This window comes from Physeter macrocephalus, chromosome 5, assembly GCF_002837175.3.
Source record: "Physeter macrocephalus isolate SW-GA chromosome 5, ASM283717v5, whole genome shotgun sequence".
Lineage (NCBI taxonomy): Eukaryota > Metazoa > Chordata > Mammalia > Artiodactyla > Physeteridae > Physeter > Physeter macrocephalus.
The window spans coordinates 85,797,225-85,822,289 of NC_041218.1; the positions used below are offsets into that span (position 1 = coordinate 85,797,225).

Genomic DNA, 25,065 nt, shown 5'->3' on the forward strand with positions numbered 1-25,065 from the left:
ACTGTAATTAGTTTGTGACATGGGTGTTATCTCTCTCTTTAGCATAATAATGAGACTTGATGTATTTCTCTTTTTATAAATTCCTGAGAAGTCACTAGGTAGAGTATAGTTTGCATTTTGATGGTAAGGAGATAGCTTCAGAAAATAGGCTTTGGAAAGTCAGTCTTCTGAAGGTCTCATCATCATGTTATGGGGAGACAGGGAGGAATAAAGCATTTTGATATGGTTAAAAATTGATATCATGTTTTCAGAAAATGCACATGTGATTATGAGCCCTAGGAAAGGGAAGATAAACAGTGATGAAAACCAGAAGGACACTCACATTAAAATGGAGGAATGAACAGCAGATCAAATTCACAAAAAAGAGTAAAAAGAGGGAGAAAAGGAAGAAATCTCAAAGTAAAACAAATAACATGAGATAATATAACAGGAATAAAATCCTAAAGAATTCACACTAAAATGTAAAAGGGATGAATTATCTCCCTGAAATACATAGATTGTCATTTGGATTATCAAACAATAAACGTGCTTAAAGCAATTGATATATAATGGTTGAAAATACTGGGATGGGCCAAGAGATACTCTGTAATTTCAAACAAAAAGAAAGCAGGAGTGGTAATATTAATGTCAGAAAAGGTAGAATATTAACTTAAAAGAAGAAATAAGAATAAATTGCAGCATATAATAAAGAAATAGATAGTTTGAAGTAAGTTTCATAAACATATTCACCAAACAACATATCAGCTAAAAATAAATTATTCAAAATTTATCTAAGCAGTGGAAGAGCTAAAATTCATAGAGGAGATCGAAAAGATAATTAAAGATCTACCATTTTTTTAAAAAGCTGGGTCAAAGGGGGTCAAGGGCTTCCCTGGTGGCACAGTGGTTGAGAGCCCGCCTGCCGATGCAGGGCACACGGGTTCGTGCCCCGGTCCGGGAAGATCCCACATGCCGCGGAGCGGCTGGGCCCGTGAGCCATGGCCGCTGAGCCTGCGCGTCCGGAGCCTGTGCTCCGCAACGGGAGCGGCCACAGCAGTGAGAGGCCCGCGTACCGCAAAAAAAAAAAAAAGGGGGGTTGGTCAAAAGTTACAAGCTTCCAGTTCTAAAATAAGTAAGTCCTGGGGATGTAATGTACAACATGGCAACTATAGTTAATAAACTATATTGTATATTTGAAAGATGTTAAGCGAGTAGATCTTAAAAATCCTCATCACAAGAAAAAAAAATTTTGTAGCCATATATGTTGACAGATGTTAACTAGACTTATTGTGATGATCATTTCAGAATACACACAAGTATCGAATCATTGTGTTGTACACCTGAAACTAATACGTTATAGGTCAATTATACCTCAATCAAATAATAATAATAAAAGCTGGACCAGCTGTATTCAAAGCTAAGTGCAATATAACTTCTAACAAAACTATAATTGCAATACCATTTAAATCAACCAGATCTTTTAATGAATGGAATGATTCCTAATTTAACTTTATTATAATATCTTAAGATAAGAGCAATACAAACAGGAAAACTTATGGACTAACTTGACTTTTGACTATAGGTACAAATATTCTAAATTAAATTTTAGTAAATTTAGGGGGGAAATATTCCATTCACAGTAATGACAAAAAGTATGATAATTCATTTCACCTAGGTTGCCATGTCATGCATGGCATCCTAGAATCAATGAAATATGATATAAAATGCCTAGAAATAAAGCTTTAGAAAAACATAAATCTTAAATTTAAAAAAAACTATAAAATCTCACTGAGTACTCAAACACATCCTTAGTTCTATTTACAACAGATTTTATATTTAAAGTTCCCCAATAGATTCCCACATACAGCCAAATTGGAGAACTGTTGGCTTTAAAGGCAGAAATGAAGGCGGTGGGAGGGGATATAGTCAGCTTCTTCTTTATATATTTTTATGTTGAAATATGTCACTTACTAAAATCATGATTATATTGAATTTGAAATAGAATTTTCTTGTTATTTTCAATATTATATAAAAAGAACAAAACTGGGGTGTATTAGTAATATTGGATCCATAATTGGACACCTAAAATAAGAGATAAAGGGAAAGAGCAAGAAGACAAATGAAAAATGAAGGCTTAGAGAGGAAAATAGGCTTCTGAGTCTCAGTTCTCACCCACAGAAAGGGTTTCCTCCCTCTAGACATTTCTTAATCTTCATGTTAATGAAGAACAATGGTTACTCCAACTTTTCATTTTTAAAAATTGAAAATATAAGAATGGGGTTGCCCAGAGTTTAGGTCCTAACTCTCCATTGATTGGGATAAAATATGAATTATAAGATCCCTCTTCAAAAGAGTAAATTAAGGCAATTATGTTAAAAACTTGGAGGAAACGGATTCCAGAGGAATAAAGAAGAGAAAGAGAGAAACTTGAGAAAGATGCAAAAAAAGAAAATGTACTGTGTTTGATCCTTTAGTAATTTTCAGCTTTTAGACTATCAACTTGATAAAGAAGTAATTCTTAAAAGCAAGCTTGGCATTACACTTAAGCAGAATAGAGAATAGTGAGTAGTCTACATGAAATTAGTTTGGGGGTGCTAGGAGATCTCCCCTAAAACATTCTTTCATATACTGAAATGTGGAATGTCTGAAATGTTTCTAACAGGAGAAAAAAAACACTCTTCATTTCATAATTAGAAGCACACCCCTTGGGAAAATTAAGTATTGAATAAAATTCATACAAGTTATCATAAAATAATATCAGATCTTCTGATAATTATAGGGAGATGAAAAAGATATGTTGTGTGGTCGAGGGGGTTTCTGTGCTGAAGAATGAATAGAGGCATCAGAGCAGAGCCTAATAAGTCCACAGAGAACTCATGATTTGTCCAGGGTAGGCCCTACCCCAAAATCCTCAAGTTCTACAATATGCCAAGTGCTACCAAGAAATAAGTCCACAAGAAATAAGTTTCTCTTTTCATTCTCTCATGCTTGATTGGAGTGTTTGAAAAGAATAGAGCAAATGGCAAGGTGAGTAAATAATATGTACTTCACAATATTCTCTGACTCATAGAACTCACTCCTTGGCGTCTCGTCACGGAACACACACAACTACCTTAGCAGAGTGCTGAAAAATCAGCCAGGACATAGGAAAGGCAAGTCTGTCAGGTTCCTTATTGCCAGTAATTTTGTATCCAGACCCTCACTAGAGACAGCAGCAGGTGATAATTTTATCACTGGCTTTCAGGAGGGATCCTGCTGGGAAAGGAAAACAAAATAAGCTCTTCGCCTAGTGACAATAACTTGGCAGGACCTTGCTGGCTGAGATATAGGAAATATGCTTTAAAGCTGTGTTTGCCAATCTTTTTTTATTATTACCTTTTTAGCCATTTTTCCTCTAACCTCTTCCCATGAAATTTTAATACCACATATATACTGTATATTTAATGATGTACGGTATGCATGTCTCTGATTTACACACAAAAAGAGCAAGATATTTTTCCTCCCCCAAGAACCGTTGAAGGAGATATTGCTCCCATTGAGAATGTTTGTTTTATTTAGTTATTTTTTTAAATTTATTTTTGGTTGCTTTGGGTCTTTGTTGCTGCGCGCGGGCTTTCTCTAGCTGTGGCGAGCGGGGGTTAACGCTTCGCTGCGGTGCGCGGGCTTCTCATTGCGGTGGCTTCTCTTGTTGCGGAGCACGGGCTCTAGGCGCGTGGGCTTCAGTAGTTGTGGCTCGCAGGCTTTAGAGCACAGGCTCAGTAGTTGTGGCGCATGGGCTTAGTTGCACCACGGCATGCGGGATCTTCCCGGACCGGGGCTTGAACCCGTGTCCCCTGCATTGGCAGGTGGATTCTTAACCACTGCACCACCAGGGAAGCCCTGAGAATGTTTGTTTTAAAGTAATATCGTTGAATGTTATTATTACACGAGGCAGCTTATATTCTCTTTTTCCTAATTTGTGAAACTAGAATAGGCCATTAAAATTTGTTTTCATCCTTAAGAAAAAGACTCAACACCATGTTTAGGAAACTACTGTAGCAAAATCATTTAGATTAAGCAATTAAGGAGAATGAGTCAATTGGAGTTTTTCTGGCATGAAGTCAATTGCAGGGATGCTTTCACATCTTTCCCACTGCTAGAATTTGAAAGAAAGTGTCTCATGCCTTTAGAAATCATCTACATATAATTAGTAAGTCATTTGTATTGCAAATACTCCATACTCTCATATAGTTGTTTAGAACAAAGAGTTGGGATTTTACAGAATCAAAGTAAACCAAAGAGGCAATTCTGCCTCCAGGATGGGATCACATGACATTTGCATGTTTAACCAAATTTACTTAAATGTTCTCCACAGTTAGATTTATTCTACTACACATTTTGAAAATAATATCAAGAAAAATACCGTATACATCTTCTTATTTGAGCACACACACACACACAAATGTTCCCTCCTCTCTTAGTAAATTATTTTATTCTTCTCTGAAATAACAGCTCTGCCTTCAGTACCATGTAGTGGACTATGCCCTTTACAAGGTAGAGGAAAAAGTTTTTGTCCAGTTTTACTTGGGAAGGGAAGAAGTAAGAATGCTGCACCTTCCGTCCAGCACTGCTCACTTTATTTATGAGTGTCTCCCACCTGCTGCAAGGTGAAAGCACACAGCTTTATGCCTTCACGATGTATTCCCTCAGGGTTTTGAAGGCACTAGGAATAAGCTGGGTGAGCAGCACCCATACCAATAGAAAAAAAAAAAAAAAAAGCTAAAGTTCCATTAGCTGAAACTTTAAAGAAAAGAAATATAAAATGCAAATGAATGATTTCGTCAATTTTCAAACTGTCATCTACTGATAGAATCAAAGCAGGTACTCAAAAATGTATGATGGAGCTAGGGGTTCAGGCAAACATGGTTGGAATTCCAGCCCCACCACTCACTATGTGACCTTGTAAAAGTTTGCTTTATTTTCCTAGGCTCTGAGGCTAATTCTATACAACTGGGTTAATAATAGTCCCAACCTTGAGGGTGGCTATGAGGATTGCAGAGCAGAAGTGCCAGGAAAATGTCCAACACACTGCAAGCATTCAAAAAGTGCTTGTTGTTGATAACAATATTACCCCATTTTTCTTGCCTATTCTTTAATTATCCCCAGTATCGCCTTGTACTTAAGTACAGAATAAATACATGAATTAATGAATATAATTATGATACAATTATATATAACACCTAAGAATGGATATACCTAAGTTACATATTTTCTTCCTTCTTCCTTTGATTTTGGTCGTTAAAGACAAAGAGTCATGACTGTCACTATATCTAGAAATACAGGGATTAGATTTCATAATTTTTCCTTTGACTGCAGATTGACTATTCTATATATATGATGCTGAAAATCTCAGAGTTTAGTTGTGATTATCAAGAATGAAAGTTGTCTAAAGCTCAGATGCCAATTCATGCGTTCAATATGTAATATTAAAATCTTGAGATGGGAGTAGAAAAAATTAGCGATAATATATATTTCTATTATGACATTCTTCAGTTTTAATTTTTATGAATCTCATCATCCAGGAAACTGATAAGTTAATTGGTTAGTTTTATGTCTCCCTGAAAATAGACTAGAGGATCTAAAATGATGTTTCTCAAACAATAATGGACAGATGAACTACTGGGGGATCTTGTTAAAATGTAGATGCTAATTTAGTACATCTTGTCTAAGGCCTGAGATTCTGCAAGCATGTACATAATGCTGATGCTAATGTACGCAAACCACAGTTTGAAGATCTAACATCTTAATATACTCCACACTGCTTGAGTTAAGGGATACATAAAATGGTTTTGAGTCACTAAACAGAGATAAGTTATAATTTTTTAAAAAACGTAATTTTATCATCCATTTGCTTCACAGGGCAAATTTTAAGCTCTTTCCATAACTATCAATAACTGGAAAAATAAAAAATGATGATACACAAGTGAAGATTATAACAGATAAGTAAAGACAAGTGACAACTGACTGTGACTGGCAGACTTTATTTAGCTTTCACTAACAAGCCTGGCAAAAACCAAAAAGCTCCACTTGAAAGAGACTACTCAAATGTCAGTTTTTACGGAAAACAAAACAAGAAAAACACGGAGGGGTTGAATATTTAAAATCGTGATTAATATTAGAAGGCAAATAAAAAAGTGAGAAAATATTTGCATTGTATTTGATGGACAATAGGTCAGTCTTCCTAACTTATAAAGAGGTCTCAGATATAAAGAGTTCTTAGGTAAAGAGGTCTAGTTTAAAAATGGGCAAATGATTTGAACTGGCCACCCAGAGAAGAATAAGTTTATGTATATTTCAAAAATATAACCATACTAGTAAACTAAGAATTGCAAATTTAAAATACGATGCTATTTTTCAACTGTTGACTTGTGAGACTAAAAATTTTCATTCCCAGTTTTATCAGAGATACAGTGAAATGGATACTCTTATACAATGTACTCTCATAATGTTTTAAAAATCATTTAGAAATCTGTATCAAGGACCTTAAAATAGTCATACAGTAGATGTCCACTCAGGAACATAGAAGATTTGCCATTCACAAGTAGAGGCTTTCTCTCCTTAGTCCTGCCTAGATATAAAGAGACTAATTCCTAGCCTTAGTATTTGATGTATTCTTCTGTGGTCATGCTCTATTTGATTTGACTGAAAGCAAAATAACATCCCAAAGACTAGTGTCCTGATGAGGGTCACAGGATCAGATGACTCACATGCCCTGGTTCATATCCTCTCAGTCCAACTTGTTGCTCTGGCCATTGCTACAGTAACCAGCTACATGCAGATGTAACCGAACACCTTGCCTTCTCTCCACTCTATCTTCTCTTCTGACCCAGGGTTTCTCTGCCACCACTATGTGGGACACCTGCACGAACCCATTCAGTCTTTCTGATGCCTGTGCGAGCATGGATACATCAGGGAGTTAACCTCCATGGGATAACCCTAAGTCAATGCAAAACAAAGTACAAAATTTCCATTGAAACTGCTTATCTACCCACTCTAACTAGAATTCCTGAACTGCCAGCAGCAGAAACCAATACCAAGCCTTGCACACTAGGACCCAGCCTTTCACTTTATGGCAGGTTGATTACATTGGGCCACTTGACCCTGGAAGGGCAGCAATTTTCTCTTCTCAGACTTGAAATTATCTCTGGATACAAGTTTGCCTTTTCGGCCTTCAGTGCCTCTGCCAGGAGCACAGCTCAAAAGCTTATACCTGATTAAGTTACATAGAATCTTCCATAATATAACCTCAGACCAAGGGGCCATTCTAAGAGAGAAGGTATGACACTGAGTGCCAGATTCCAGAATTCACTCTCTGGTCCTACCATACAGGGTGCCATCTTGGAAGCAGCTAGCATAATAGATTTTTGAAGCACCTGTTAAAATGTATAAAGCATCATCTTTGGGTATCTGCTAAGATGAGAAATATGCATTGAACTAATGCCTGATATGCAACTCTATGGCCCCAATCTCTAGACTTACCCAGGACCATGAAATGAGGGGTAGAAGTAGAATTGGCCCACTGCATCACTCCTCACAGTGACCATTTTGCAGAATTTCTACTTCCTGACCCTACAAATTTAGGTTCTGCTGGATTAGAGGACATGAAGCCAAATGGGACTGGGGAAGGGAAGCAACAAGGGGAAGCTTCTTCCTGTGTACACTGTAAGGGTTCCATTAAAGCAGAAGCTAGTCAAGGTTCCCTCAGACCAGTGGAACAGTAGGCCAGGAAAAGAATTACCATATCATTGGACATGATCCCAAATACCATAAGGAGTGGTTGCTGCAATACAATGTGGGAAGACAGGAGTGTATCTAGAACCTAGGAGTTCACTGGAGCATCTCTTGGCGTTTTCATGCCTGCTGATGAGTCTAATAGACAATTGCAATAAACCCAAACCGGCAACATTAAAGCAACTGAGAACTCCAAACTCTTAAACTCAAACTCCAAACTCAAGCCATCTAGACTGAACCTCTAGTCAATGGTAAGAAAATTATAAAATTGGTGATAGACGAAGGAGAAAATAAATATTACTTGTACCTTTTGGACTAGCTGCAGCAGTGGAGACAGCACATCGTTCCATTAATATTTACATATTAAGTCATTGCATGTATCCTAGAAAGTTTTTGCAAAATAAATGTAATGGATGGTCAGCCAATACAATCTTTCAAATAGTTAGAGTGATTGATGATAAGTGAGAGTGAGAGTTAGTTACCCATTTTAAAAATAAGTTAGATAATGACAGGCAAAGAATATTTACACAGATCAATGAATAAAACATACCAGAAATAGATTTAAAATTATGTCAACTTACCACAAGATAAAGGTATTTCATGTAATTGGGGAAATGACAAAATTTTTCAACAAATGATAAGATAACTAAAGAGGATCCCTGCCTCTTGCCTCTATTATTTTTAAAATGCTAAAGGGATCAAAGATGTAAATGTAGGATATGAAAATGATAAAAGTAATGGAAGAAAATATGAAATAATATAAATGAACTAGAACAAAGATTGATCAACTCAACTACACAAAAATAAAATATAACTACAGAGCACAAATATCATAAATACAGTCAGGATAAAAGACAAGATTGTAAAACAAAAATTGTAACAGACAATTATAGGAATAATTAGATCTAAAAGAGCTTCTAAAATTAACAGAAAAAATCAATAGCCCAATTAAAATAAGCAGGGATATTAACCAATCATTCACCAAAAAAAGAAATATAAATGTCTTTTAAATGTGGAAAGATTTCCATCATCAATAAATTATAGTGCACATACACAGTGGTAGTTCTACATAAACTATGAAACCATTTCCAAGACACATTGTTAAATTTTCAAAAACAGGGTTAAAAACCAAGAATTTTAAAATGAATATGTGTATATAGTGCTTACGTGTGTATTTGCTTCTATATGCATAGATTATCTAGAGAGATACATAAATTATCTATAATCATGTTGCCTCTTGACAGGGGATGAAATGGGTACTGAAAAGGAATGACTACTTTTTACTACAAACCTTTTCATATTTTCTGGATTTTGTACCTTATGCATTTATTCATTATTTTTTAAAACTGGTTACCTAAAAGTCAATTATTTTCATCATTACTATGACTTTAGATATTCATTTACATCATTTTTAATACTTCTTAGAATTCCTATATATATATATATACACAATAGTTTATTTAATCATTTCTCTATTGTTGAACATTTTTTCCTAATTTTTTATGTTAAAGTTTTCACATGTTTGTATACACTATTTTTCTTCATATGCATGGTCTAGCCAAGCTGGTTTCTGTATAGTCTTTTCCTTTCCACTAACTCCACATGCCTTCCCCAGCCTCTTCTCAAGAGTTTTAAGTTCAATCTATCTTTTATACTCTATTTTCTTTTTCCGCTCTGGCCCTGAATTTTTTCTTTTATTTACTTCCTATGTATTTATTATTTCTCTGTACCTGTTTTGCTTCATCAATAAAATAGGAATACCAATATCAATCTCAGAGAGTATTTGTGAACATTAAATGAAATTGATGTGGGAAACATGTATAAGTGATTAAACACTACAAAAACATAAATTATACGATTCATATTCTGTTATACTTTATTATAATTATTTAAGTTACCATTTGTTGTATTAGTGTCACTGTTATATTGTTACCATTTTGTGTACCTCCGGCATACGTACATATTGCCTTTTTACTAGCTTGTCAGTACTTTAAAGAAGGATTCACTGTTCATCTATGTATCCTCTACCAGTAGGTATAGTTGGCACCTTGCACTGAGCAGTCCTCAATGATGTTGATAGGGCAATAAATGCAATAAATAAAACGTGATTGATTCTAATACTTGGATTTGGAGTTATGAACTGTTCCATTAAAAAAATTTTAATTCAGCTATCAGAGTATAAATGATATACTCATATATATTATATATAATATATATAGAGATTTTTTCCCATGGCTGTATCTTCTATCAAGTTCCAACAACACAATGGAACTTCTAGTTTCAAGATGGACTGAACATGCATGCCAAAATTTCTGGCTCCTATTCAAAACTGACATTCTGGTTTATGTTTAATATAGATACTGTAGAAAGTTTATAAAAGTAAATAAGTATTAATATATAACTATATTAAGAGGGGGAGATGGGATAAAATGTTCTGATATCAGTGAAGCAATGAACAAAGGCTGCCACTACTCCTAGACTTAAACCAATGACATCACCAAGAAGGTGACTGCAAGGAAAGGCCATGGTGTCAACAGGTGGTCATAATTGAGGACATAGAATCAAAACTAAGAATCATCAGGCATCTGAGAAATGCTGGAAAAGGAGGCAACAAATTCCTGAATCAAATAATTTATACCCAATAACTTAGAGATAATATAAAAATATCAAAGGGAGTTGGAATACATATAGTTACTATTCACAAAGAGATCAATAAAATACACCCATGACACAAAAGTAAATAGCTATAAAATAAAAATGTACACTTGTGGAAAAAGAAGTTAGAGGTCATAGAAATGGCAACTTGTTTGAAATTAGTAAAAAAGAAACTCATTATAGTCAGGTTAAATAACAAACTGAAACTAGCTAAAGAACAAAATAATTCGTATACATGAAATGTGCATCTTTCCCCCCAGGAACAATTGCTCAGTATTTGCTCATTCAAGGTTCCCAGAGACTTTATAGATTATAACTACCAAGAATAACAAGAGTTGGGCGGGCGGGCAGGGAGGACAGGAGGGAGCCGTGCTGCACGCAACTCCAGGAGGGGCAGCCCTGGAGGCTGAGGGACACTTCAAGACCTTGGTGGGACAGGGATTTGACTGGGGCCAGGCCCAACGACCAGGTAGAGACGTCGCTGGAGCCATTTAGGCAACCACGAAATGCGGTGCACGTGTATTTTTTGGGTTAGCCAAAAAGTTCGCTCGGGTTTTTCCATAACATGTTACGGAAATATATAATGCAAATAATGCAGTGGATTACCTTATGAAGACAAAAGACAATAGAAGCCGTGAGCCTGCTTCTGAGCCTGTTTCTGCTCACTCACTTCAGTGCTGGAATCACTTTGGTGTTTGCTTTACTTGCAGGTCCCTTTCCAGGTTTGCCTGCAATGAGATTTCACTCTCTAAATTTAAAGGACATCCTTTCTGAGCTGCTGTGAATAAATCTGGAATGATACTTTAAATTTTCATCTAATGGAGAATTAGCTGTACCTTGAATAAGGACTGCTGCACTGGGCGACTTCAGAATATCACTCACAATGTCATCCAACAGGAGCCAGAATCCCCATGGACTGAAGCAGATTGGCCTTGACCAGATCTGGGACGACCTCAGAGCTGGAATCCAGCAAGTGTATACCAGACAAAGTATGGTGAAATCCAGATACATGGAACTCTACACTCATGTTTATAACTACTGCACGAGTGTTCACCAGTCAAACCAAGCTCAAGAGGCTGGTGTCCCTCCTTCTAAATCAAAAAAGGGGGAGACGCTGGGGGGAGTTCAGTTAGTTGGCTTGGAATTATACAAAGAGCTTAAAGAATTTTTGAAGAATTAGTTGACAGATCTTCTTAAGGACGGAGAAGATTTGGTAGATGAGAGTGTACTGAAGTTCTACACTCAACAGTGGGAAGATTACTGGTTTTCAAGTGAAGTGCTGAATGGCATTTGTGCCTACCTCAATAGATATCGGGCTCTCTGCGAATATTACGGAGGACGAAAAGGAATCTACGAAATCTATTCTCTTGCATTGGTGACTTGGAGAGATTGTCTTTTCAGGCCATTGAATAAACAGGTGACAAATGCTGTTTTAAAATTGATTGAAAAGGAAAGAAATGGTGAAACCATCAATACAAGACTGATGAGTGGAGTTGTACAATCTTACGAGGAACTGGGGCTGAATGAAGATGATGCCTTTGCGATGGGCCCTATGCTAAAGGTGTACAAAGAATCCTTTGAGTCTCAGTTTTTGGCTGACACAGAGAGATTTTATACCAGAGAGAGTACCAAATTCTTGCAGCAGAACCCAGTTACTGAATATATGAAAAAGGCAAAGACTCGTCTGCTGGAGGAATAGCCGAGAGTCCAGTACCTTCATGAGAGCACCCAAGAAGAGCTAGCCAGGAAGTGCCAGGCAGGTGCTCATTGAGAAACACTTGGAGATCTTCTACAGGGAATTTCAGAATTTATTGGATGCCGACAAAAGTGAAGATTTGGGTCGCATGTATAATCTTGTATCTAGAATCCAGGATGGCCTGGGAGAATTGAAAAAACTCCTGGAGACTCACATTCATAATCAGTGTATTGCGGCAATTGAAAAGTGTGGAGAAGCTGCTTTAAATGACCCCCAAATGTATATACAGACAGTGTTGGATGTTCATAAAAAATACAACGCCCTGGTGATGTTGGCATTCAACGACAATGCTGGCTTCGTGGCTGCGCTGGAAAAGGCTTGCAGTCGCTTCATAAACAACAATGCAGTTACCAAAATGGCTCAGTCGTCCAGTAAATCTTCCGAGTTGCTGGCTGGATACTGTGACTCCTTGTTGAAGAAGGGGTCCAAGAACCCAGAAGAAGCAGAACTAGAAGACATGTTCAACCAAGTGATAGCGGTCTTCAAGTATATAGAGGACGAGGACGTGTTTCAGAAGTTCTACGCAGGGCTTCCCTGGTGGCGCAGTGGTTGAGAGTCCGCCTGCCGATGCAGGGGACACGGGTTCGTGCCCCGGTCCGGGAGGATCCCACATGCCGCGGAGCGGCTGGGCCCGTGAGCCATGGCCGCTGAGCCTGCGCGTCCGGAGCCTGCGCTCCGCAACGGGAGAGGCCACAACAGTGAGAGGTCTGCGTACCGCAAAAAAAAAAAAAAAAAAAAAATGTTCTACACAAAGATGCTGGCAAAAAGGCTTGTTCATCAGAACAGGGTGAGTGATGATGACGAAGCAAGCACGATCTCTAAGCTAAAGCAAGCTTGCGGTTTTGAGTTTACCTCTAAACTTCAGCAGATGTTTCAAGACATGGGTGCAAGCAAATATTTGAATGAGCAGTTCAAAAAGCTCCTGACAAATTCAGAGCCGCTGGGCTTGGATTTCAGTATTCAAGTTCTGAGCTCCGGATCATGGCCTTTTCAGCAGGCCAGTACGTTCGCCTTGCCGTCGGAGCTGGAACGGAGTTATCAGCGCTTCACAGCGTTTTACGCCAGTATCTGTCACAGTAGCAGAAAATTGACGTGGTTATATCAACTGTCTGAAGGAGAATTAGCAACAAACTGCTTCAAAAACAGATACACCTTGCAGGCATCTACATTCCAGATGGCCATCCTGCTCCAGTACAACACAGAAGACGCGTACACCGTGCAGCAGCTGATGGACAGCACCCAGATCAAAACGGACGTTTTTGCACAAGTCCTACAGATTTTAGTGAAGTTGAAGTTACTGGTCTTGGAAGACGAAAATACACAAGTTGATGAGATGGAATTGAAGCAAGATACCTTAATAAAATTATATCTTGGTTATAAAAACAAGAAATTAAGGGTTAACATCAATGTGCCAATGAAAATGGAACAGAAGCAGGAACAAGAAACCACACACAGAAACATAGAGGAAGATCGTAAACTACTGATCCAGGCGGCTCTCGTGAGAATTATGAAAATGAGGAAGGTTCTAAAACACCAGCAGTTACTTGGAGAAGTACTGACTCAGCTCTCCTCAATATTCAAGCCTCGGGTCCCAGTATTTAAGAAATGCATTGACATTCTGATCGAGAAAGAATATTTGGGGCTTCCCTGGTGGCGCAGTGGTTGAGAGTCCGCCTGCCGATGCAGGGGACGCGGGTTCGTGCCCCGGTCCGAGAAGATCCCACATGCCGCGGAGCGGCTGGGCCCGTGAGCCATGGCCGCTGGGCCTGCGCGTCCAGAGCCTGTGCTCCGCAACGGGAGAGGCCACAACAGAGAGAGGCCCGCGTACCGCAAAAAAAAAAAAAAAAAAAAAAAAAAGAATATTTGGAGCGAGTGGATGGTGAACAGGACACCTACAGTTACTTGGCGTAACCCTTCTGGAAGGGTCTGACCGCGGGCGCAGCCCCTCGTCCCGTGGAAAGGATGGAGACGAGTTCACCGCGGCAGCTACGCCCCCCGCACCTCCTGCTCAGCCCCCAGGCTCCCACTGAGGGCTCGGGGCGATCAGAACTGCTCAGGATCGCCACACTTCAAGTTTGTAAATACGGACACCGATGCCATTTAACCTAATTTAAGACCAGAGGGGATGGAACCTTCCATGCTGAGGGTTGCATGCTTCTGCATCCGAATCAACCCATTAGCCACGTGAATAACAGCTGCCGGCTGGGCGGCCCCTCGGAGGCCAGCAACACCTAGAGAGCAGGTCTGAACGGACCCACGTGTTATCTGCTGTGAAAAACCATTTGTATAGTATGGTTCATTTTTTAATGTGTGAAAATAAAGAAAATTAAAGGAAAAACAAGATAACAAGAGTCGACTCTAGAAAGTATCAAAGGGACGTTCAGAAGCATGGAGAATAAATCCAGAAGTTCAAATTTTTATTTCAGTGTAATTCCAGAAAAATGTAACAGAGAAAATAAAAGAAAGCCAATATTTGAAGAAATAATGGGAAATAATACCTCAGAATTATGGAAATATATGATTCCACATATTACAAAAGTCCACTTAATGCAAAGCAATATCATAACATTTAAAAAGCAAGAAACAAATAAACACATTGCAAAGCAACTTCCACATGCTAAGGGTAAAGTGAAACTTCAAAAGCCATCAGAGGGGAAAAAACAATGTAATAAAGTGTAAAAATCAATTTTCATGAGCTATTTTGTCAGGTTCATTAGATACATGACATCAATTAGATACATGACATCCAAATTACTGAGAAGTGTAAAAATCAATTTTCATGAGCTATTTTGTCAGGTTCATTAGATACATGACATCAATAGAGCAATACTTCCAAATTACTGAGGGAGAGTTCTGCTTCTGCAACACAGAGGGCATCAGGGAAGTTCAAGGTAGTAAAGACAAACGGAATAGAAAATTCTGAAGAAGATCAAGCGTAAGTGGGAATTTGATATATTTGGAGGTTGTATGACAAATTAGCGGTTGGAGTGACCAACTAATTAATATTGGCTCTGGTTCTCCACAGAAACATATTTAAATAGAATGTATATATGTTATTACTTACCTCAAACACAAACACAAATTCCAGATGGAGAACAGAACTAAATAAAAACAGAAACATGACTTTTTAATAAAGAAAACTGTCTCTATGATACTGAGGTAGGGAAGCCTTTTAATTAAACATTTTTCCAAGGTAAAATTAGTCAAAAAAAGGATTGCCAAGGGCTTCCCTGGTGGCGCGGTGGTTGAGAATCCGCCTGCCAATGCAGGGGACACGGGTTCGTGCCCCGGTCCGGGAAGATCCCACGTGCCGCGATATATATATATATATATATATATATATATACACATAACACATATAATGCTGCATTAAGAGAAATGCTCAACAAAAGGGGACACTTTTCTTGCCCTGGTATGCCCCAATCCACCACCAACTCATATAAGTACACATCTTGAAGGAGGCTATTGAATCTACTATAAAACACAGTTTAGATCCCAACTTCTCTAAGGGACCTATAAACCTCTCAGATACAATCACATTCTCTCTGACTTATTACTATGTCACCTATTTCATCTATGGACTTTGCTTTACCTATTGTCCTGCACATTATTATTCATTTACATGACTTTTTCCTCTAGCATATAATGACTCTTTAAGCATAGTAAACATGATTTTTCATCATCATATTCTCAGTCCCTACCACAGTGCCTGGCACATGGTGCATCTATAGATATTCATTAGATTGAAATTAAGTTAATTTGAGGAAATGAATCACTTACATTGCATTATAGTTAAAAAATGAAAAGATTTTGGAGCAAATTTGATTCGGGGAAAATATATATGTTTTATGTAATTTTTATCATAATAATATTTGTTGTAAACAGTAATAATAAAACCCAAAGATGATATATTACCATCAAGTATAGAGTTGAAAAGAAAAAGAATTGCACAGTGTCTACTTAATATAGTTCAGTTAACATCTGTTTGTGGTGCCATTAGTTACTACCTACTGACTAATGTTCAACCATGATCAGCAAATTAGGAGGTTGTATTCCTGATGACACGTCTATTTTCTGCCTAATGGTGTATTAATTTAGCTGACATTGGCTGTCCTGATTAGAATCAATTCACACATCAGAACATTGTTTATTGAGCATGACAAATATTTGCCTTAACTCGTTTGCTTTCCTGTCTTTAAAAAAAAAATAAATGATGCACTAAGAAGGCCTAATAAGAAACGAAATTTAAATTATTCTGTTCAGAGCATCCCCAGTCCCAATCTCTTGATTTTCAGATCACTAGTGGACTTCAATATATATATAACTTCTCAGATAAGACACTAAGACACAGACAAAGTAGTTGTGTGTTTGTGTATGTAATTTATTAATGTTTACTTCTAATAAAATATAGATTTATGTGTAAAATTTATATCTTTATATATAAATATATATGCTAAATTATGGATGTTGATAAATTCATGAAAATTTTAACTAAGGAAAAAAAAGCATAATGGCAGGTATAGATTATACTATAACAGGCATATTACTTTTGGCTAACATAAGAAGTTGGCCCTCGATTATAAATTCATAATCAATTGAACACTGTATTGTATGCATTAAGGCAGGATGTGGGCAACCAGTCCTTAAAACTAGTTTGATGTACTGGTTTTTCTCCATTTAACTTTTCCTGTAGCTGCTGCTTTAAAATTTTCAATGGATTGCATTCCTGTGCTCACCTACTCTCTGGTTTATGATTGGATCTGGTCCAAAAAGGCACTGGCAGGGTATGAGAGGAAGGAAGGAGTCCACAGCGTTTATTCCCTTGACCCCTTCCATTCTGAGATACTGTATGATTATGCCTGCACCTTTTTTATGGTCTAGCTTCTGTCAGGGAGATTTTTTCCCATGGCTGTATCTTCTATCAAGTTCCAACAACACAATGGAACTTCTAGTTTCAAGATGGACTGAACATGCATGCCAAAATTTCTGGCTCCTATTCAAAACTGACATTCTGGTTTATGTTTAATATAGATACTGTAGAAAGTTTATAAAAGTAAATAAGTATTAATATATAACTATATTAAGAGGGGGAGATGGGATAAAATGTTCTGATATCAGTGAAGCAATGAACAAAGGCTGCCACTACTCCTAGACTTAAACCAATGACATCACCAAGAAGGTGACTGCAAGGAAAGGCCATGGTGTCAACAGGTGGTCATAATTGAGGACATAGAATCAAAACTAAGAATCATCAGGCATCTGAGAAATGCTGGAAAAGGAGGCAACAAATTCCTGAATCAAATAATTTATACCCAATAACTTAGAGATAATATAAAAATATCAAAGGGAGTTGGAATACATATAGTTACTATTCACAAAGAGATCAATAAAATACACCCATGACACAAAAGTAAATAGCTATAAAATAAAAATGTACACTTGTGGAAAAAGAAGTTAGAGGTCATAGAAATGGCAACTTGTTTGAAATTAGTAAAAAAGAAACTCATTATAGTCAGGTTAAATAACAAACTGAAACTAGCTAAAGAACAAAATAATTCGTATACATGAAATGTGCATCTTTCCCCCCAGGAACAATTGCTCAGTATTTGCTCATTCAAGGTTCCCAGAGACTTTATAGATTATAACTACCAAGAATAACAAGAGTTGGGCGGGCGGGCAGGGAGGACAGGAGGGAGCCGTGCTGCACGCAACTCCAGGAGGGGCAGCCCTGGAGGCTGAGGGACACTTCAAGACCTTGGTGGGACAGGGATTTGACTGGGGCCAGGCCCAACGACCAGGTAGAGACGTCGCTGGAGCCATTTAGGCAACCACGAAATGCGGTGCACGTGTATTTTTTGGGTTAGCCAAAAAGTTCGCTCGGGTTTTTCCATAACATGTTACGGAAATATATAATGCAAATAATGCAGTGGATTACCTTATGAAGACAAAAGACAATAGAAGCCGTGAGCCTGCTTCTGAGCCTGTTTCTGCTCACTCACTTCAGTGCTGGAATCACTTTGGTGTTTGCTTTACTTGCAGGTCCCTTTCCAGGTTTGCCTGCAATGAGATTTCACTCTCTAAATTTAAAGGACATCCTTTCTGAGCTGCTGTGAATAAATCTGGAATGATACTTTAAATTTTCATCTAATGGAGAATTAGCTGTACCTTGAATAAGGACTGCTGCACTGGGCGACTTCAGAATATCACTCACAATGTCATCCAACAGGAGCCAGAATCCCCATGGACTGAAGCAGATTGGCCTTGACCAGATCTGGGACGACCTCAGAGCTGGAATCCAGCAAGTGTATACCAGACAAAGTATGGTGAAATCCAGATACATGGAACTCTACACTCATGTTTATAACTACTGCACGAGTGTTCACCAGTCAAACCAAGCTCAAGAGGCTGGTGTCCCTCCTTCTAAATCAAAAAAGGGGGAGACGCTGGGGGGAGTTCAGTTAGTTGGCTTGGAATTATACAAAGAGCTTAAAGAATTTTTGAAGAATTAGTTGACAGATCTTCTTAAGGACGGAGAAGATTTGGTAGATGAGAGTGTACTGAAGTTCTACACTCAACAGTGGGAAGATTACTGGTTTTCAAGTGAAGTGCTGAATGGCATTTGTGCCTACCTCAATAGATATCGGGCTCTCTGCGAATATTACGGAGGACGAAAAGGAATCTACGAAATCTATTCTCTTGCATTGGTGACTTGGAGAGATTGTCTTTTCAGGCCATTGAATAAACAGGTGACAAATGCTGTTTTAAAATTGATTGAAAAGGAAAGAAATGGTGAAACCATCAATACAAGACTGATGAGTGGAGTTGTACAATCTTACGAGGAACTGGGGCTGAATGAAGATGATGCCTTTGCGATGGGCCCTATGCTAAAGGTGTACAAAGAATCCTTTGAGTCTCAGTTTTTGGCTGACACAGAGAGATTTTATACCAGAGAGAGTACCAAATTCTTGCAGCAGAACCCAGTTACTGAATATATGAAAAAGGCAAAGACTCGTCTGCTGGAGGAATAGCCGAGAGTCCAGTACCTTCATGAGAGCACCCAAGAAGAGCTAGCCAGGAAGTGCCAGGCAGGTGCTCATTGAGAAACACTTGGAGATCTTCTACAGGGAATTTCAGAATTTATTGGATGCCGACAAAAGTGAAGATTTGGGTCGCATGTATAATCTTGTATCTAGAATCCAGGATGGCCTGGGAGAATTGAAAAAACTCCTGGAGACTCACATTCATAATCAGTGTATTGCGGCAATTGAAAAGTGTGGAGAAGCTGCTTTAAATGACCCCCAAATGTATATACAGACAGTGTTGGATGTTCATAAAAAATACAACGCCCTGGTGATGTTGGCATTCAACGACAATGCTGGCTTCGTGGCTGCGCTGGAAAAGGCTTGCAGTCGCTTCATAAACAACAATGCAGTTACCAAAATGGCTCAGTCGTCCAGTAAATCTTCCGAGTTGCTGGCTGGATACTGTGACTCCTTGTTGAAGAAGGGGTCCAAGAACCCAGAAGAAGCAGAACTAGAAGACATGTTCAACCAAGTGATAGCGGTCTTCAAGTATATAGAGGACGAGGACGTGTTTCAGAAGTTCTACGCAGGGCTTCCCTGGTGGCGCAGTGGTTGAGAGTCCGCCTGCCGATGCAGGGGACACGGGTTCGTGCCCCGGTCCGGGAGGATCCCACATGCCGCGGAGCGGCTGGGCCCGTGAGCCATGGCCGCTGAGCCTGCGCGTCCGGAGCCTGCGCTCCGCAACGGGAGAGGCCACAACAGTGAGAGGTCTGCGTACCGCAAAAAAAAAAAAAAAAAAAAAATGTTCTACACAAAGATGCTGGCAAAAAGGCTTGTTCATCAGAACAGGGTGAGTGATGATGACGAAGCAAGCACGATCTCTAAGCTAAAGCAAGCTTGCGGTTTTGAGTTTACCTCTAAACTTCAGCAGATGTTTCAAGACATGGGTGCAAGCAAATATTTGAATGAGCAGTTCAAAAAGCTCCTGACAAATTCAGAGCCGCTGGGCTTGGATTTCAGTATTCAAGTTCTGAGCTCCGGATCATGGCCTTTTCAGCAGGCCAGTACGTTCGCCTTGCCGTCGGAGCTGGAACGGAGTTATCAGCGCTTCACAGCGTTTTACGCCAGTATCTGTCACAGTAGCAGAAAATTGACGTGGTTATATCAACTGTCTGAAGGAGAATTAGCAACAAACTGCTTCAAAAACAGATACACCTTGCAGGCATCTACATTCCAGATGGCCATCCTGCTCCAGTACAACACAGAAGACGCGTACACCGTGCAGCAGCTGATGGACAGCACCCAGATCAAAACGGACGTTTTTGCACAAGTCCTACAGATTTTAGTGAAGTTGAAGTTACTGGTCTTGGAAGACGAAAATACACAAGTTGATGAGATGGAATTGAAGCAAGATACCTTAATAAAATTATATCTTGGTTATAAAAACAAGAAATTAAGGGTTAACATCAATGTGCCAATGAAAATGGAACAGAAGCAGGAACAAGAAACCACACACAGAAACATAGAGGAAGATCGTAAACTACTGATCCAGGCGGCTCTCGTGAGAATTATGAAAATGAGGAAGGTTCTAAAACACCAGCAGTTACTTGGAGAAGTACTGACTCAGCTCTCCTCAATATTCAAGCCTCGGGTCCCAGTATTTAAGAAATGCATTGACATTCTGATCGAGAAAGAATATTTGGGGCTTCCCTGGTGGCGCAGTGGTTGAGAGTCCGCCTGCCGATGCAGGGGACGCGGGTTCGTGCCCCGGTCCGAGAAGATCCCACATGCCGCGGAGCGGCTGGGCCCGTGAGCCATGGCCGCTGGGCCTGCGCGTCCAGAGCCTGTGCTCCGCAACGGGAGAGGCCACAACAGAGAGAGGCCCGCGTACCGCAAAAAAAAAAAAAAAAAAAAAAAAAAGAATATTTGGAGCGAGTGGATGGTGAACAGGACACCTACAGTTACTTGGCGTAACCCTTCTGGAAGGGTCTGACCGCGGGCGCAGCCCCTCGTCCCGTGGAAAGGATGGAGACGAGTTCACCGCGGCAGCTACGCCCCCCGCACCTCCTGCTCAGCCCCCAGGCTCCCACTGAGGGCTCGGGGCGATCAGAACTGCTCAGGATCGCCACACTTCAAGTTTGTAAATACGGACACCGATGCCATTTAACCTAATTTAAGACCAGAGGGGATGGAACCTTCCATGCTGAGGGTTGCATGCTTCTGCATCCGAATCAACCCATTAGCCACGTGAATAACAGCTGCCGGCTGGGCGGCCCCTCGGAGGCCAGCAACACCTAGAGAGCAGGTCTGAACGGACCCACGTGTTATCTGCTGTGAAAAACCATTTGTATAGTATGGTTCATTTTTTAATGTGTGAAAATAAAGAAAATTAAAGGAAAAACAAGATAACAAGAGTCGACTCTAGAAAGTATCAAAGGGACGTTCAGAAGCATGGAGAATAAATCCAGAAGTTCAAATTTTTATTTCAGTGTAATTCCAGAAAAATGTAACAGAGAAAATAAAAGAAAGCCAATATTTGAAGAAATAATGGGAAATAATACCTCAGAATTATGGAAATATATGATTCCACATATTACAAAAGTCCACTTAATGCAAAGCAATATCATAACATTTAAAAAGCAAGAAACAAATAAACACATTGCAAAGCAACTTCCACATGCTAAGGGTAAAGTGAAACTTCAAAAGCCATCAGAGGGGAAAAAACAATGTAATAAAGTGTAAAAATCAATTTTCATGAGCTATTTTGTCAGGTTCATTAGATACATGACATCAATTAGATACATGACATCCAAATTACTGAGGGAGAGTTCTGCTTCTGCAACACAGAGGGCATCAGGGAAGTTCAAGGTAGTAAAGACAAACGGAATAGAAAATTCTGAAGAAGATCAAGCGTAAGTGGGAATTTGATATATTTGGAGGTTGTATGACAAATTAGCGGTTGGAGTGACCAACTAATTAATATTGGCTCTGGTTCTCCACAGAAACATATTTAAATAGAATGTATATATGTTATTACTTACCTCAAACACAAACACAAATTCCAGATGGAGAACAGAACTAAATAAAAACAGAAACATGACTTTTTAATAAAGAAAACTGTCTCTATGATACTGAGGTAGGGAAGCCTTTTAATTAAACATTTTTCCAAGGTAAAATTAGTCAAAAAAAGGATTGCCAAGGGCTTCCCTGGTGGCGCGGTGGTTGAGAATCCGCCTGCCAATGCAGGGGACACGGGTTCGTGCCCCGGTCCGGGAAGATCCCACGTGCCGCGGAGCGGCTGGGCCCGTGAGCCATGGCCACTGAGCCTGTGCGTCCGGAGCCTGTGCTCCGCCACGGGAGAGGCCACAACAGTGAGAGGCCCGCATACCACAAAAAAACAAAAAACAAAAAAACAACAAAAAAAAAGATTGCCAGATGTTGTGGCTATCTCAAAGTACTAATAATCATTTGACGAAAGACAGCATTAACAAAATTAACAGGTGGAGAAAACCTGGAAGAAATAGTTATGTATAAATATAAATAAAATATTATAAATATATAAAATACATATTACAAAATAAAGGACTAGTATGTAGCATAAAGAATACAAGTCAACAAGAAAGGCGCAAACAACTAAGTGGGACGCTGGAAAAAGACAGTTTTTCAAAAAATGAAAAAATTGGCTTAAAAATATATTATAAAGTATCCAAACACTAATAATTAAACAAATGTGATTTGAAAGAACAGAAATGCATTATATTTCCCTCATCAAATTAGGAAAAAAATTAAAAATGGTTTAAAGGTCGCTTAAGTTTGGGGAAACATAAACTCTCGGAGTTCTGATGTTTACATTGGGGCAGACAGTTTTCAGGGCAATTTGAGACTGTCTGAAAATATGAAAGGTGCATGCTCTATAACTTAGTATTTCTGTTTCTAGGTACCTCCTTTAGCGATCTACTCATGCATGTCAAAGTAAACACTCATAGGTTGCTCTTCCTTAATGTAACTTGTTTATTGGCCTTCAAGGACATCACACTCTATTGTTTTTTCTCCTTTGTCACTATTCACTCCTACTCTATTGTTTTTTCTCCTTTGTCACTATTCACTCCTAACTCTTCACTGTTGTTTTCTCTCTTTCCTGATCCTGTGAGGTTGGAGTAGCCCCAGGCTCAGCCCCTGTCGCCTTCTTAATTATCACAGATGGCTCACGGCTTTAAACAGCATCTATAGGCTGATAACTCCAAGATACCTGTCTCCAGATCAGATCACTCTCCTAAACTAGACTCATATATCCAGTGTCCTAATCACTCACTGCTGTATCATTCGACAGAAATCTTCTGTGCTTCCTCAAATTCCCTTGGCCATCTCTTTATTTACAGAGATGCTTTCTTCCTTGTGGGCTACACTGCTGCTGCCTTTGCCAGTGCCCTTGCCAAGTTTCCTCAACTGGCTGGAGGTCAAGGTGAAGTCCTAGACCTTCACACCTCTCATGTCCCACAGACCAATCCCCGTCCACTTGCAAACCTCAATGAAAAAAATGGGGTGTGGGATCTGTCTTCCTTATTGACCACCAAGGAGCTGAACAATAACATCCAGTAAAGCAGGGCATTGTATCCTCTTGACTAATGGGAATCGAGAGATGGAAGGAAACTGAGTAGGTAAATTCTGTCTCCTCTCTCTTCTAAACTATTCTGAGGTATAGTTTCTTGGGGCTAATAAATTCAGACTGGGAGGAGGAGAGAGAAATCACTGCCCTTAAAAAGTGAAAGGCGCCTGTGAGTGAGTCAAAGCAGACCTGTAGTCAGTCACACATTTGTGGCTCCTTCTCCATCTCCTGCCCACACGCATCACTTCCTCCTCCAAATTCCTAAACTGAGTCTAGATTTCTTCTTCTCATGTATCCCCACGGCATCTAGCATCTTGCTGAACACACATTAAAAACTCTCTAAAATAAATGTCTTTTTAAAGAGAAGGACAATGAGGCTGGGAGATGGAACATGTGAAAGGGAAAGAAGGAAAGAAAAGAAGAAAAAAATAATTCAGACCAACACATCTGCTATTCTCTCTCTACACAGTTGTGAAGAGCTATTTGCTTTTTCTCTAAGTAACAAAATCCCAATGATTTATGCAGTTAAGAGAAAAATCTATGTTCTTCTGGCAAAGGATCTGAAACCTATATTAAAATTTAGACTTATCAAAGTAAAAGCAACTAGCTTCTTGGCAGGTATGGAAACATTAATTGGGCATCTTAAGTATCCTTCTAACCTCTCTTTCCTCCCTTTTGGAATTTGCCCAATTTATAACTGACAGGTTATGCTTCATAAATATTGCTATCTTTGGGCTACTTTTCTGTACCAGGACTTACATTTGTCCCCAAGAGTTTTTAGTATCAGCTCTATAGTCTTATTCCAGGATTTATGATCTACTCTTTAACCATACCTTAACAATACTCTAACCTTTGCTGCCAAAGAATCTTATGTTTTACAGCTGCCCTAAACAATATCTATTTTGGTCAGAGAGTTTTAACTCTCTTCTTTTTATGTCTACAGACTCAGGGTAATGCTGCTTTCTCTGCGTAGAATGTTTTTTTCCCTTCCTACCTCTAAATATGTTACCATTATAAAAACTTTCCCTTCTCAGTGACTATAGGCCCTTTCAGTCATGGGATAAATAAAGAAAATGAAGACATAAGTCTGGCTTCCAGAATTCGATAATTTAATTGATCTCATGATGACTGTCACCATCAAGAGATGTTGCAACGCAGTTGGTACTATGACCCAGCTATAGCTTAAACACACGTTTATAAGGCATAAAGACAACTTTTTTTTTTTTTTTTTTTTTGCGGTACTCGGGCCTCTCACCGTTGTGGCCTCTCCCGTTGCG

General features: G+C 39.0%; 3 protein-coding genes across 3 annotated transcripts in view; all 3 read left to right on the forward strand.

Moving 5' to 3' along the window:
- The first annotated feature begins 10,987 nt into the window (after window positions 1-10,987).
- Window positions 10,988-14,408, forward strand: LOC102984173 (cullin-1-like). The gene is given in 5 exon segments (XM_028490145.2): window positions 10,988-12,157; window positions 12,159-12,684; window positions 12,910-13,818; window positions 14,019-14,065; window positions 14,192-14,408. Coding segments are annotated over 5 exon segments (2,430 nt in total). The 5' UTR covers window positions 10,988-11,287; the 3' UTR covers window positions 14,270-14,408.
- A 3,664-nt stretch (window positions 14,409-18,072) lies between these two features.
- LOC112062207 (cullin-1-like) lies at window positions 18,073-21,493 on the forward strand. Its single transcript, XM_028490144.2, is given in 5 exon segments — window positions 18,073-19,242; window positions 19,244-19,769; window positions 19,995-20,903; window positions 21,104-21,150; window positions 21,277-21,493. Coding segments are annotated over 5 exon segments (2,430 nt in total). The 5' UTR covers window positions 18,073-18,372; the 3' UTR covers window positions 21,355-21,493.
- Window positions 21,494-21,984: 491 nt separating this feature from the next.
- LOC129392112 (cullin-1-like) overlaps window positions 21,985-25,065 on the forward strand; it is a 12,187-nt gene continuing 9,106 nt past the window's right edge. The window contains exons 1-2 of the mRNA XM_055084671.1: window positions 21,985-22,094; window positions 23,562-23,777. Of these exons, the coding sequence (XP_054940646.1) occupies window positions 21,985-22,094; window positions 23,562-23,777 (326 nt within the window). The remainder of the gene's footprint in view (window positions 22,095-23,561; window positions 23,778-25,065) is intronic.